The sequence below is a fragment of the Esox lucius genome, chromosome 7 (assembly GCF_011004845.1).
Source record: "Esox lucius isolate fEsoLuc1 chromosome 7, fEsoLuc1.pri, whole genome shotgun sequence".
NCBI classification, from domain to species: domain Eukaryota; kingdom Metazoa; phylum Chordata; class Actinopteri; order Esociformes; family Esocidae; genus Esox; species Esox lucius.
Genome location: NC_047575.1, coordinates 49,000,281 through 49,015,955, shown reverse-complemented (window position 1 = coordinate 49,015,955; position 15,675 = coordinate 49,000,281). Strand labels below are relative to the sequence as shown.

Here is a 15,675-nt window from a genome sequence, read left to right as displayed (position 1 = left end):
CAGAGAACACTGTTTAAAGAGCACTGCACAGAGAACACTCTTTAAAGAGCACTGCACAGGGAACACTGTTTAAAGAGCACTGCACAGAGAACACTGTTTAAAGAGCACCGCACAGAGAACACTGTTTAAAGAGCACTGCACAGAGAACACTGTTTAAAGAGCACCGCACAGAGAACACTGTTTAAAGAGCACTGCACAGAGAACACTGTTTAAAGAGCACCACACAGAGAACACTGTTTAAAGAGCACCGCACAGAGAACACTGTTTAAAGAGCACTGCAGAGAGAACACCGTTTAAAGAGCACTGCACAGAGAACACTGTTTAAAGAGCACTGCACAGAGAACACCGTTTAAAGAGCACTGCACAGAGAACAGTTTAAAGAGCACTGCACAGAGAACACCGTTTAAAGAGCACTGCACAGAGAACACTGTTTAAAGAGCACTGCACAGAGAACACCGTTTAAAGAGCACTGCACAGAGAACAGTTTAAAGAGCACTGCACAGAGAACACCGTTTAAAGAGCACTGCACAGAGAACACCGTTTAAAGAGCACTGCACAGAGAACACCGTTTAAAGAGCACTGCACAGAGAACACTGTTTAAAGAGCACCGCACAGAGAACACTGTTTAAAGAGCACAGCACAGAGAACACAGTTTAAAGAGCACTGCACAGAGAACACTGTTTAAAGAGCACTGCACAGAGAACACCGTTTAAAGAGCACTGCACAGAGAACACCGTTTAAAAAGCACTGCACAGAGAACACCGTTTAAAGAGCACAGCACCGATAAAAGGCTGAACGGTGTTGCTTCCTGTTGACAGGTCGTGCAGCGTTCTGTACGGTGCGCGTGGTGTTGACCGATGAGAATGACAATGCCCCTCGGTTCCGGGCGGTGGAGTACCGTATGAGCATCAAGTCCAACGTGCCCAAAGGATCCCTGGTCACCCAGATCCAGGCGGCAGATCCCGATGCCGGAGCCAATGGACGGATTACCTACTCCCTCTACAGCGAGGCTCGGCTGCCCCTGGTCGACGTACTGGAGGTAGGAAGGCTGTGGCACGTGTGTGTTTTCATGCGCGTGTGTGTTTTGGTGCGTGTGTTTTTTCGTGCACGTGTGTGTTTGCGTGCGCGTGTGTATTTTCGTGCATGTGTTTTTATGCGTGTGTGTATTTTCGTGCGTGTGTTTTCGTGCACGTTTGTATTTTCGTGCGTGTGTGTTTTTCATGCGCGTGTGTATTTTCGTGCGTGTGCGTTCCGTGTGAAACCAAAGGGTTTGAGATATGTGGTGGTCCCACCTAACCACCTCAAGATGAACAGACAGTATCAGTGCGTCACATCGGATGAAAGCGTCTGTTAAATTATGTAAATGTAATATCTTGTTCTTCCTCTTTTCTCACCATCCTCTTCTTCATCCTCATCTTCCTCCAGGTGGAACCGGACAGCGGTTGGATGGTCACTAAAGGTTCCGTTGTTCACCTCCAGGGAACCGTTCTGTCTTTCTTCGTCAAGGCCACAGACGGCGGCTCGCCAGCCAAACACTCCTTGGTCTCGGCCTTCATCCACGTTCTCTCCCCGGAGGCCCTGGTGCCCTCCTTCACCCAGCCCCAGTACTCCTTCACCATCCCAGAGGACACCGCGGTGGGCACGGCCCTGGGGAATGTCTACCTGGCTCCGGGACAGACTGGAGTGTACTCAGCCGTGGGTGGTGAAACCCCCGACAGCAACCAGGAAAGGGCTGCCTTTTTTAACACTATACTGATAGTATGTGTAACAGGCCTTGATTAACAGCCATGCAGATGCTAAAATGGTGTTTCACTGTACAAACTGAATGTTCATTACTTTATCATGTAATTCTATGGTGGCAATACAAAGTATGACCTGTGAATATGGAAAATAAACAAGTTTGATGCTACTATTTGATGATGAGACCAGATGCTGGATTGTCCTGATGTTCTACATCCCTTAACTGTATTGACTCTATCGGAGGGGTACGTTCCTGGCGGACAGAGGGACCGGTCTGATCCAGAGTAGAATCATTACCTGTTGGTTGGTTCTCTACAGGGGGGTACGTTCCTGGTGGACAGAGAGACAGGTCTGATCCAGAGTAGAAACATTAACTGTTGGTTGGTTCTCTACAGGGGGGTACGTTCCTGGTGGACAGAGAGACAGGTCTGATCCAGAGTAGAAACATTAACTGTTGGTTGGTTCTCTACAGGGGGGTACGTTCCTGGTGGACAGAGAGACAGGTCTGATCCAGAGTAGAAACATTAACTGTTGGTTGGTTCTCTACAGGGGGGTACGTTCCTGGTGGATAGAGAGACAGGCCTGATCCAGAGTAGAAACATTAACTGTTGGTTGGTTCTCTACAGGGGGGTACGTTCCTGGTGGACAGAGAGACAGGCCTGATCCAGAGTAGAAACATTAACTGTTGGTTGGTTCTCTACAGGGGGGTACGTTCCTGGTGGACAGAGAGACAGGCCTGATCCGACTGACCAAGCCACTGGACTATGAAGCGGTCAGCATCTACAGGTTCAAGGTGTCTGCTACCACCAGACGAGACCTCATAGAATCCATCTCTACTGTCGATGTGGAGGTCAAGGTCAGCGACCGTGTGTGTGTGTGTGTGTGTGTGTATGTGTGTTTGTGCCTGTACACAAGACTGTAAAACAGCATATTCAACACATGGTGGTTTATATCCTTTCCAAACAGTTTAGTTCAGTTGCACTTAACCTCCTCTACCACCTGCTCCTAAACACCTCCTCTACCACCTGCTCCTACACACCTCCTCTACTAACTGCTCCTCCACACCTCCTCCACCACCTGCTCCTACACACCTCCTCCACCACCTGCTCCTTCACACCTCCTCCACCACCTTGTCTTTCCTGCTCCTCCTCATTCTCTCCGTGTAGATTCTGGACATAAATGACAACAGGCCGTTGTTCGAGACCACTTCCTATGTTGCCATGGTGATGGAGGGCATGCCAGTGGGGACCAGGGTGGTCCAGGTGAGGGCGCTCGATCCTGATTGGGGCTCCAACGGACAGGTAAGCCAATGACACGGCAGCACCTCATGTCAAAATGTGACCCTGCGGATGTTTGTGGACCAATCACAACACACCGCATCTGGGTGAGCCAGTCATCCTCAATCCTGGTTTTACATAGTTGCTTTCTTGCACACGAGATAGTAAAACCTTCAGCCAATCCTCCAACAATGCTTTACACAGGCCTTCTGAACTCATTCTATAGCATATTCCATCTTTCCAGTGGATTAAAATTATATTGTTTAAAAATGCTTGTTTGACAGATTGTGATGGGCAGTAGAATACCGTTTTGTCAGCGTGAACATGAATGTGAAACATTTTCACTGCATTTCCAATGTCTTCTCCTCATCCATCTCCTCATCCTTCTCCTCATCCATCTCCTCATCCATCTCCTCATGACCATTTCCCCCCTTCGACTTCTCCTTCTCTTCCATGTCTTCCCATTTCTCGCATTTCTGCTCCTCTTCCTCCATTGTCCTTTCCTTCTCCTCATCATTTTCCAAATGTTCTCATTTTCCTCCTCCTTTTCCTCCTGCTGTACCGGATCCTCCTTTCTCCTCTGGTCTTCCTCTCTTTCCTTCTCCACTTCTTCTTCCTGTTCATTCCAGGTTACCTATCGCTTGGGCCCTCCACTGAATCAGATCCTGGCCAACAGACCAGGCAGGAAGTCTTCCAGTTCCTCACCTAGTATTTCTGGCACCAGTACTGGTCCATCTAGTTCAACTGGTACCAGAGCCATGTTCTCCATTGACAGTAAAACGGGCTGGATCACAACGTTGTCGGTTCTGGACCATGAGACCATTCCCAGCTACACATTTGTGGTTCTGGCCTACGATCGTGGAGAACAGCTACAGCTGACCTCCACCACAGTGATCACAGTGAGCAAGGATGGAGGGGAGGTCTGCATGTGTCTGGGGGATGTGTGTGTGGGTTTCTGGGGGATGTGTGTGTGGGTGTCTGCAAGTGTCTGGGGGATGTGTGTGTGGGTGTCTGGATGTGTCTGGGGGATGTGTGTGTGGGTGTCTGGATGTGTCTGGGGGATGTGTGTGTGGGTGTCTGGAGGATGTGTGTGTGGGTGTCTGGATGTGTCTGAGGGATGTGTGTGTGGGTGTCTGCAAGTGTCTGGGGGATGTGTGTGTGGGTGTCTGCATGTCTCTGGGGGATGTGTGTGTGGGTGTCTGCAGGTGTCTGGGGGATGTGTGTGTGGGTGTCTGCAAGTGTCTGGTGGATGTGTGTGTGGGTGTCTGCATGTGTCTGGGGGATGTGTGTGTGGGTGTCATTGCATGTCTCTGGGGGATGTGTGTGTGGGTGTCATTGCATGTCTCTGGGGGATGTGTGTGTGGGTGTCTGGATGTGTCTGGGGGATGTGTGTGTGGGTGTCTGCATGTGTCTGGTGGATGTGTGTGTGGGTGTCTGCATGTGTCTGGTGGATGTGTGTGTGGGTGTCTGGATGTGTCTGGGGGATGTGTGTGTGGGTGTCTGGATGTGTCTGGGGGATGTGTGTGTGGGTGTCTGGATGTGTCTGGAGGATGTGTGTGTGGGTGTCTGGATGTGTCTGAGGGATGTGTGTGTGGGTGTCTGCAAGTGTCTGGGGGATGTGTGTGTGGGTGTCTGCATGTCTCTGGGGGATGTGTGTGTGGGTGTCTGCAGGTGTCTGGGGGATGTGTGTGTGGGTGTCTGCAAGTGTCTGGTGGATGTGTGTGTGGGTGTCTGCATGTGTCTGGGGGATGTGTGTGTGGGTGTCATTGCATGTCTCTGGGGGATGTGTGTGTGGGTGTCATTGCATGTCTCTGGGGGATGTGTGTGTGGGTGTCTGGATGTGTCTGGGGGATGTGTGTGTGGGTGTCTGCATGTGTCTGGTGGATGTGTGTGTGGGTGTCTGCATGTGTCTGGTGGATGTGTGTGTGGGTGTCTGGATGTGTCTGGGGGATGTGTGTGTGGGTGTCTGGATGTGTCTGGGGGATGTGTGTGTGGGTGTCTGGATGTGTGTGTGGGTGTCATTGCATGTGTCTGGGGGATGTGTGTGTGGGTGTGTCTCTGCATGTCTCTGGGGGATGTGTGTGTGTGTGTCTGGATGTGTCTGGGGGATGTGTGTGTGGGTGTCTGCATGTGTCTGGGGGATGTGTGTGTGGGTGTCTGGATTTGTGTGTGGGTGTCTCTGCATGTGTCTGGGGAATGTGTGTGTGGGTGTCTCTGCATGTCTCTGGGGGATGTGTGTGTGTGTGTGTCTGGATGTATGTGTGTGTGTCTGAATGTGTGTGGGTGTCTGCATGTGTCTGGGGGATGTGTGTGTGGGTGTCTGGATGTGTGTGTGGTTGTCTGCATCTGTCTGGGGGACGTGTGTGTGGGTGTTTCTGCATGTGCCTGGGAGATGTGTGTGTGTGTGGGTTTATATTTCATGTATTGGGCAAATTTTCTGGATGTAAAAAAATTAAAATAGAAGAATGCCGGCAGGACCCTTCAAAAAACCTAAACCATTCCAGATGGGCAGAGGATCACCAATTCCCCCAATACTGCGGCGAAAAATAGTGGAGCAATATCAGAAAGGAGTTTCTCAGAAAAATTGCAAAGAGTTTGAAGTTATCATCATCTACAGTGCATAATATCATCCAAAGATTCAGAGAATCTGGAACAATCTCTGTGCGTAAGGGTCAAGGCTGGAAAACCATACTGGATGGCACTGCATCACATACAGGAATGATACTGTAATGGAAATCACAACATGGGCTCAGGAATACTTCCAGAAAACATTGATCCACCGTGCCACAATCCACCGTGCCATTCGCCGTTGCCGGCTAAAACTCTATAGGTCAAAAAAGAAGCCATATCTAAACAGGATCCAGAAGCGCAGGCGTTTTCTCTGGGCCAAGGATCATTTAAAATGGACTGTGGCAAAGTGGAAAAGTGTTCTGTGGTGAAGCAAGATTAAAACCGTTTATTGTGCAATAGATTTCTCCTGTCTTACCTACCATTTTCATAGAACTATTTGGATTTTAGAAATTGCCATCACAGGTCAGACGAATCAAAATTTGAAGTCATTTTGGAAAACTGGGACACCATGTCATCCAGACTATAGAGGACAAGGACAACCCATGTTGTTATCAGCACTCAGTTCAGAAGCCTGCATCTCTGATGGTATGGGGTTGTATGAGTGCGTGTGGCATGGGCAGTCTACATATCTGGAAAGGCACCATCAATGCTGACAGTTATATCCAAGTTCTAGAACAACATATGCTCCCATCCAGACGTCGTCTCTTTCAGGGAAGACCTTGCATTTTCCAACATGACAATGCCAGACCACATACTGCATCAATTACAATGTCATGGCTGCATAGAAGAAGGTTCCGGGTACTGAAATGGCCAGCCTGCAGTCCAGATCTTTCACCCATAGAAAACATTTGGCGCATCATAAAGAGGAAGGTGCGACAAAGAAGACCTAAGACAGTTGAGCAACTAGAAGCCTGTATTAGACAAGAATGGGACAACATTCCTATTCATAAACTTGAGCAACTTGTCTCCTCAGTCCCCAGACGTTTGCAGTCTTATAAAAAGAAGAGGGGATGCCACACAGTGGTAAACATGGCCTTGTCCCAACTTTTTTGAGATGTGTTGATGCCATGAAATTTAAAATCAACTTATTTTTCCCTTAAAGTGATACATTTTCTCAGTTTAAACATTTTATATGTCATCTATGTTGTATTCTGAATAAAATATTGAAATTTGAAACTTCCACATCATTGCATTCTGTTTTTATTCACAATTGTACAGTGTCCCAACTTTTTTGGAATCGGGTTTGTAATGAAATTATATTTTACTCTAGCCAACTAAATTTAACTCTAAGCAACTTTCCAACTTTAGTGTAATTCTATCTACCTCTGATTCCAACTAACTCTAACTTACTCTCTCTATTGTCTTCTGGACCCTCCAGGTGACTGTAGCAGATGTGAATGACAATCCTCCGCGGTTTGAACGGGACTTCTACCGAGGAGCAGTCAAAGAGAATGACCCACCAGGACAGGTGGTGTCTGTCCTCAGCACCAAGGATAAAGACACCTCAGACCACAACAAGCTGGTCAGCTACCACATCACCGGTTAGTAAAGTAGCTGTTGATTTAGTTAAACATTTAGGTAGATGTTGGTGTCTGTTTATTATATTGTTGTATTTATTTAGAACTGGTTAATTCCAAACATTGGACAACAGAGACAAGTGTGTGTGTGTCCATTTACTTGTGAGGAGCTAACAATTCCACAAGGATAGTAAAACAAGGAAAATATGCCCACAAAGATTATTTTTTCAGCTTAGTGGTCTGGTATACATTTGCATTTGGGATTGGGGTTAAAATGAGGTTAGATTCAGGGTTAAGGTGAGGTTGTGTTGTTACGGTTAGGGTTAGGGTTTAAAGTCAGGGTAAATCAGTGTGTTTCTACCCCCCAGGTGGTAACCCTGGAGGAGTTTTCAGGATATCTCTGATCCAGGATGAGTGGAGGGTGGTGGTGTGTGGTCAGCTGGACCGGGAACAAAAGGACTTCTTCCTCCTGAATATCACCGCCAGTGACGGCCTGTATGTCACCAGCACTGCTGTTGAGGTTACCGTCATGGACGCCAACGACAACACACCCATCTGCAACCAGGTCAGAGGTGATCTGGGGTCAGGGGTTAAGGATGTAAGGCCCTCGCGGCGCATTGTCTCTCTGCTGTTCATCACTGCAATCAGGAGTTCAAACGCTGGATGAGGCAAACCCACAGTGCCCGGACATATCAGGACTGCCTCAGGATGTGATGATCTGACTCTGTCTGGGGTGGACATGATGATCTGGCTCTGTCTGGGGTGGACGTGATGATCTGACTCTGTCTGGGGTGGACGTGATGATCTGACTCTGTCTGGGGTGGACGTGATGATCTGACTCTGTCTGGGGTGGACGTGATGATCTGGCTCTGTCTGGGGTGGATGTGATGATCTGGCTCTGTCTGGGGTGGATATGATGATCTGGCTCTGTCTGGGGTGGACGTGATGATCTGACTCTGTCTGGGGTGGATATGATGATCTGGCTCTGTCTGGGGTGGATATGATGATCTGACTCTGTCTGGGGTGGATGTGATGATCTGGCTCTGTCTGGGGTGGATGTGATGATCTGGCTCTGTCTGGGGTGGATGTGATGATCTGGCTCTGTCTGGGGTGGATGTGATGATCTGGCTCTGTCTGGGGTGGATGTGATGATCTGACTGTCTGGGGTGGATGTGATGATCTGGCTCTGTCTGGGGTGGATGTGATGATCTGGCTCTGTCTGGGGTGGATGTGATGATCTGGCTCTGTCTGGGGTGGATGTGATGATCTGACTCTGTCTGGGGCGGATGTGATGATCTGGCTCTGTCTGGGGTGGATGTGATGATCTGGCTCTGTCTGGGGTGGATGTGATGATCTGGCTCTGTCTGGGGTGGATGTGATGATCTGACTCTGTCTGGGGCGGATGTGATGATCTGGCTCTGTCTGGGGTGGATGTGATGATCTGGCTCTGTCTGGGGTGGATATGATGATCTGGCTCTGTCTGGGGTGGACGTGATGATCTGACTCTGTCTGGGGTGGATATGATGATCTGGCTCTGTCTGGGGTGGATATGATGATCTGACTCTGTCTGGGGTGGATGTGATGATCTGGCTCTGTCTGGGGTGGATGTGATGATCTGGCTCTGTCTGGGGTGGATGTGATGATCTGGCTCTGTTTGGGGTGGATGTGATGATCTGACTCTGTCTGGGGTGGATGTGATGATCTGGCTCTGTCTGGGGTGGATGTGATGATCTGGCTCTGTCTGGGGTGGATGTGATGATCTGGCTCTGTCTGGGGTGGATGTGATGATCTGACTCTGTCTGGGGCGGATGTGATGATCTGGCTCTGTCTGGGGTGGATGTGATGATCTGACTCTGTCTGGGGCGGATGTGATGATCTGGCTCTGTCTGGGGTGGATGTGATGATCTGACTCTGTCTGGGGTGGATATGATGATCTGACTCTGTCTGGGGTGGATATGATGATCTGACTCTGTCTGGGGTGGATGTGATGATCTGACTCTGTCTGGGGTGGATGTGATGATCTGACTCTGTCTGGGGTGGATGTGATGATCTGGCTCTGTCTGGGGTGGATATGATGATCTGGCTCTGTCTGGGGTGGATGTGATGATCTGGCTCTGCACCATCTGGGGTGGATATGATGATATACTGAACAAAATTATAAACTTAACACTTTTGTTTCTGCCCCCATTTATCATGAGCTGAACTCAAAGATCTAAGACTTTCTCTATGTACATAAAAGGGCCTATTTCTCTCAAATATTGTTCACAAATCTGTCTAAATCTGTGTTGGTGAGAATCTGGTGTGACATCAAGATGCTGATTAGACAGCATGATTATTGCACAGGTGTGCCTTAGGCTGGCCACAATAAAAGGCCACTCTAAAATGTGCAGTTTTACTGTTTTGGGGGGGTCCTGGGGGGTCCGAAAACCAGTCAGTATCTGGTGTGACTACCATTTGCCTCATGCTGTGCAACACATCTCCTTCGCATAGAGTTGATCAGGTTGTTGATCAGGTCAGCTCATGATAAATGGGGGCAAAAACTAAAGTTTTGCGTTTATTATTTTGTTCAGGGTATGTTTTAGTCAGACTGGTAATGCATCAATGCTTTAGGATTTTCAGGTTATCCCCTAACCCGAGTTTGGGTAAACCTTTCTGTTTAGCGCCTGCATGCGTGTATCTCCTCAGGCGGTGTACTCGGTGTCCATACCTGAGGACGTCCCACCGAACCACGGTGTTCTGACTGTAGGAGCCACGGACAAGGATACAGGTCCGAGCGCTGAGATACAGTACTCTCTGTTTGGAATAGGGGTGGAAGACTTCTACATGGACGCCAACACTGGTATGAACACACACACACACACACACACACACACACACAGATATAGACGTACGAACACGGGCTAACGCACACACTGGTATGAACACACACACACACAGATATAGACGTACGAACACGGGCTAACGCACACACTGGTGCTCGAATGGATATATAACTTAGACATTGGGAAGCTCCTCCTACTTCTCTCTGTCACCTAGGTGATGTGAAGACGGCGACAGTGATGGACCGTGAGAAGACCTCCAACTACAAGCTGGTTGCCCAAGCGACCGATGGCGGCGGGCGCTTCTGTCGCTCTGAAGTCTCAGTGACGCTACTGGACGTGAACGACAACCCACCTTCGTTCGTCTTAAGCCAATACCTTGCCCAGGTGTATGAAGACGCTGCCCCAAAAGCCCTGCTGACACGAATACAGGCCAAAGACCCAGATGAAGGTTTAACCTTTATTAAAAAGCATTGCATTCACAACAGGATCTAGTGTCTGATAGAATCTACAGTGGATATAAAAAGTGTACACACCGGTGCTTGTGATAAATAATTTCAGACCTTTTCCCACTTTTAATGTGACCAATAATGTGACAATTCAATTGAAAAACAAACTGACATTTTCAAGCAGGAAAAATGAAAAATAAAAACCTTACAATAACCTGGTTGCATAGGTTTGCACACCCTCTTATAACTGGGGATGTGGCTGTGTTCAGAATTAACCAATCACATTCAAACTCATGTTAAATAGAAGTCATTACACACCTGCCATCATTTAAAGTGACTCAGCTTTTCTTGTAGGATTTTCCTGACATTTTCTTAGTTGCATCTCAGAGCAAAAGCCTGGTCCGCAGAGAGCTTTCAAAGCATCAGAGGGATCTCATTGTTGAAAGATATTAGTCAGGAGAAGGGTACAAAATCATTTCCAAAGCATTATATATACCATGGAACACAGTGAAGACAGTCCTCATCAAGTGGAGAAAATATGGCACAACAGAGACATTACCAATAACTGGACGTACCTTCAAAATTGATGAAAAGACGAGAAGAAAACTGGTCAGGGAGGCTTCCAAGAGGCTTACAGCAACATTAAAGGAACTGCAGGAATTTCTGGCAAGTACTGGCTGTCTGCTACATGGGACAACAATCTCCCGTATTCTTCATATGAATGGGCTATTGGTAGGGTGGCAAGACTGAAGCCTTTTCTTACAAAGAAAAACATCCAAGCCTAGGTGAAGTTTGCAAAAACAAAAATCAAGTCCCCCAAAAGCACGTGGGAAAATGTGTTATGGTCTCATGAAACCAAAGTTGAAGTTGTTGGCCAAAATTCCAAAAGGTGTGTTTGGTGCAAAAACAACACTGCACATCACCAAAAGAACACCATACCCACAGCATCATGCTTTGGGGCTGTTTTTCTTCAGCTGGAACCGGGCCTTAGTCAGGGTGGAGGGAATTATGAACAGTTCAAAATACCAGGCAATTTTGGCACAAAACCTTCAGATGTCCGTTAGAAAGATGAAGATGAAGAGGAAGTTCACCTTTCTGCACAACAACGACCCAAATCACACATCCAAATCCACAAAAGCATTGTGAGTTTTTTTATTTCAATTTTCCCCCTCAAAGATTTCAGTTTGTTTTTCAATTGAAATGTTAAAGTTATAGGTCACATTAAAGGTGGAAAATATTCTGACATCATTTATTTTTGTCTCATTCAAAATAACCTGGTATTTTAACAGGGGTGTATAGACTTCTTATATCCACTGTATGTAGCAGGTTAGGGTTTAGCTAAGCTGACATTCTGATAGATTATATGTAGAAGTTTAGGGTTTAGCTAAGCAAACATTCTGGTATTTTCTAGATAGAAGGTCAGAGTTCAGGCTGACAGTCCTTCCTCATCTCCAGGTACAAATCGTACAGTGGTTTACTCACTGGTGGACTCAGCAGGCGGGGTCTTCTCCATTGACCCTGTATCAGGTGTGGTGGTTCTGGAGAGAGCCTTGGACCGAGAGGCCCAGGATTCGTACAGAGTCAGGGTCCAGGCCTCTGATCGCTCTGGACTGCCGGGGGCACTCTCCTCACAGGTCGGTTCTAGGAGAGGACACAGGTCTCTCATTTGACAAGAGTTCCACACAGGACAAGATTTAGTCTGTGGATTTTCATTGTACCCCAGTTGGCCTAAATGGTGACATACTCTGTCCAATAGCTGAGTTTCCACAGATTTTTTTTTGGATCATTATTCAGCTTTTAAATGTAATCCTACACTAATGCTGTAAATGTAATATTAATCTTGATGCTAATGACTCATTGTGTTGTTACAGGTGGACCTGATAATTGCAGTGCTGGACGTAAATGACAACCCCCCGGTCTTCCAGAGACAGGACTACACCATCAGCGTCCCGGAGGATGTTGCTATGGGAACCGAGATCCTGCGGGTGTCGGCCACTAGCGACGACATCGGGGCTAACGCTTACATCACATATAGCATCAGGGCTGGCAACAAACTGGGGAAGTTTCAGATAGACAAGACTGTGGGTGAGTGGCGGGAGAGTTTGGTTGCTATGTATGTGCGTTATACTCAACCCAGTATCTCAGGATTTCGTGCACAAATTCCGTATTAGAAAATCATGACATGCACACGTAAAAGGAATTTATTTTAGTGTGTAGGACACAATTTTTTCCTATGGCGAAATTTGTACCGTAGGCAACCACTTTTCGTGTACTTGACACAAATTTTCTGCAGGAGTCAGAGCTAAATAATTATTTGTTAGTTACCTCACATGTAGCCTGTACGGAGACCATCGTTAGGCAGCCTTCGCAGATCCAGTGTATTCCAAAGAAATATCTTGCAGTATTTGTGCAAACTGGCTGCAGTAAATGCAGGATTAACAGCCGAGGCATTGTATTAAATGCATTATAAAGACGTTTGGGTAATACACACGAAAACCTGTAGCTGTTGCTGAAAGAAATTATGAAGAAAGTCACGTAGTACACATAAAAACTAGATCCATATATGACTGTCACAGGTGCTGTCGAGGTGCGTGTGTCAGAACAAGGGAGCCAAACACAGGGAGGTAGTTTCAATGCTGTTTCCTTTCTTATTTGAAACAATGGCACGCATAACACAAGAGCGCACAGGCGCAAAATAAACGTGCTAACAGCTTACAATCAGTAACACCAAACATAGAACAATACCACACAAAGACACCCAGAAACAAGGGAACTAATATAGGCAACCTAATGAGGGAATGGACACCAGGTGTGTGCAATAACAAGACATGACAGTGCCGTGGGAGGAGGAGCGGTGTGACTAGAAGGCCGGCGATGACGCACGCCGAACACCACGCTGGGGGAGAGGGCATGCGTCTTCCACGCGCGTCCTCGTTACAATGACATGAATCATTAAGAAAACCGTGTCCTGCACACGAAATGAACCGGCTTTTACGGTCACCAGGAAATCATGTCTTGTACATGAAAAAATGCCTTTTCTAATATGGAATTTGTGTAGATGTCACAAAACCCTGTGATACTCTGTTGTTATTCTATACCTCGGTTTGTGTGTGATGTTGTTGACTTCAAGGCATTTGAAGATGTTCCCTGTTTGTGTGTGTGTGTGTGTGTGTGTGTGTGTGTAGGCTCCATCTCAGTAGTGGATGACCTGGACTTTGAAGCATGTAAGGACTTCTTCCTGACAGTGGAGGCGTTGGACGGCGGGGAGCCGCCCCTCAGCTCCACTACCATGGTAACCATAGAACTGATGGACGTCAATGACAACGCTCCATCTTTCAGTCAGGATACCTACAACGTGTTGGTCAGCGAGGATGCAGCAGTAGGACAGACCATCACCAGGGTGAGTCTGTGGTGGGGGGGTGAGTGTGTGTGTGGGAGGGTGAATATGTGTGTGGGGGAGGGTGAGTGAGTGGGGGTGTGTGTGAATGTGTGGGTGGTGTGTGTGTGTGTGTGTCTGTGAGTGTGTGGATTTGTGTGTGTGAATGTGTCTGTGTGAAGGTGTAGGTGGTGTGTGTCTGTGAATGTGTGTGTGTGTGTGTGTGAATGTGTGTGTGTGTGTGTGTCTGTGAATGTGTGGGTGGTGTGTGTGTGGGTTGTGTGTGTGTCTGTGAATGTGTAGGTGGTGTATGTGTGTGTGTGTGTGTGTTTCTATTTCTTTGATTTTGTCTTTGTATGTGTTTGTAGTTGCTAGCAGAAGACCTGGACAGCCAAGTGAACGGTCGAATCACCTACTCCATCCTCCGCGGTGACCGTGGAAACCAGTTCTGGATTGACCCAGTAACAGGACTGCTCAAAGTCAACAAGCGACTGGACAGAGAGGAGGTGAGGGGACCCAGAACACTCTGGGAGACATCTCATCCTTTTTGTCCATATCTAAAATGAGATGAAACAATGAGATCATCTGTATTTTTAGACAGTGGTGAAGCAATATGCAAGGCTGATCAAGGCACTATGAAATAAACAGCTCCCCCTCCCTCCCCCAGCTGCCAGCTCAATGTGCAGCTGTTGTGTGAAGGGTTTAGAAACCACGGCAGACCTTTGTTCTCTGTCGCTACATCTGTAGCTACATTTAGTTGAGGCGTGCCTTTTGGATTTTCCTCTTTTTAGATATTTATTTTGTCAACTTGCCAATCAAGTGGTCAATAAGGAGTTGGCCTGTACTTGGTGAGTTACTGTTTCCTGGGCACTTGCCTTCAACACCTGTTTGGATACGTTACTAATGAGTCAGCAAAGAGTCGACTAGTGATTGGTTTCATAATGTTTATTTGTTCATTAATTTGGATTCCCATTGGCTTATTCAGTCAATCAATCACATGTATTTATAAATCCCTTTTTACATCAGCAGTTGTCACAAAGTGCTTCTATAGATACCCATCCTGAAATTCCTGAACAGCACCAACTCTTCATAGGGTTCACAAAAACACAAAAAAACGTACAAAATTAAACCAAAGGAGATGTTTGTTATACAACAAAATACAACTACATGAGGACTGTCTGAGATAAATCTAATGAAATTATATCACGTGCTTAAAAACAACAGCTGTAAACATTCACTTTTGTTCTCTTTTCCAATGATGCCAAGTAAAAAAATAAAAGAAAGAGGAATAGAACAGGAACCAGTCCCAGAAGAGGAACTTGAACAAGCAGGCAGGCAGGCCCCTGAAGAGGATCTTGAACAAGCAGGCAGGCAGGTCCCTGAAGAGGAACTTGAACAAGCAGGCAGGCAGGTCCCTGAAGAGGAACTTGAACAAGCAAGCAGGCAGGTCCCTGAAGAGGAACTTGAACAAGCAGGCAGGCAGGCCCCTGAAGAGGATCTTGAACAAGCAGGCAGGCAGGTCCCTGAAGAGGAACTTGAACAAGCAGGCAGGCAGGCCCCTGAAGAGGATCTTGAACATCTTGGCTTGTCCTCATTCCTGCTTTTCTCTGTCATTCTCTCTCCCTCTCTCCCCAGATATCCAGATATACTTTGTCCATCCAGGCATTTGACAGTGGTTCTCCTGCCATGTCCTCCACAGTCATCGTCAACATTGACATCTCTGACGTCAACGACAACCCTCCCGTCTTCGCCCCCCCAAATGCCACAGCCACAGTTCAGGTAACCACTTTGCTATGAATGTGTGTGACGTCAAGTACTTGTGTTCAAATGACGTAAGAACAAAGGTATGTGTGTATTTGTGTGTGAGCAGATATCCAATAATAAACAGAAAGTGAAAAATGTCATAATCAATTACGTAATTTTCCC

General features: G+C 47.1%; 1 protein-coding gene across 1 annotated transcript in view; it reads left to right on the top strand.

Annotated features, from left to right (window-relative positions):
• LOC105026649 (protocadherin Fat 3) overlaps nucleotides 1-15,675 on the top strand; it is a 159,671-nt gene that overhangs the window by 112,265 nt on the left and 31,731 nt on the right. The window contains exons 44-57 of the mRNA XM_029121213.2: nucleotides 819-1,039; nucleotides 1,426-1,725; nucleotides 2,444-2,596; nucleotides 2,907-3,041; nucleotides 3,647-3,916; nucleotides 6,967-7,129; nucleotides 7,474-7,670; nucleotides 9,791-9,944; nucleotides 10,142-10,375; nucleotides 11,829-12,007; nucleotides 12,245-12,458; nucleotides 13,559-13,773; nucleotides 14,118-14,255; nucleotides 15,385-15,528. Coding sequence (XP_028977046.2) covers nucleotides 819-1,039; nucleotides 1,426-1,725; nucleotides 2,444-2,596; nucleotides 2,907-3,041; nucleotides 3,647-3,916; nucleotides 6,967-7,129; nucleotides 7,474-7,670; nucleotides 9,791-9,944; nucleotides 10,142-10,375; nucleotides 11,829-12,007; nucleotides 12,245-12,458; nucleotides 13,559-13,773; nucleotides 14,118-14,255; nucleotides 15,385-15,528 — 2,717 coding nt within the window. The remainder of the gene's footprint in view (nucleotides 1-818; nucleotides 1,040-1,425; nucleotides 1,726-2,443; nucleotides 2,597-2,906; nucleotides 3,042-3,646; nucleotides 3,917-6,966; nucleotides 7,130-7,473; nucleotides 7,671-9,790; nucleotides 9,945-10,141; nucleotides 10,376-11,828; nucleotides 12,008-12,244; nucleotides 12,459-13,558; nucleotides 13,774-14,117; nucleotides 14,256-15,384; nucleotides 15,529-15,675) is intronic.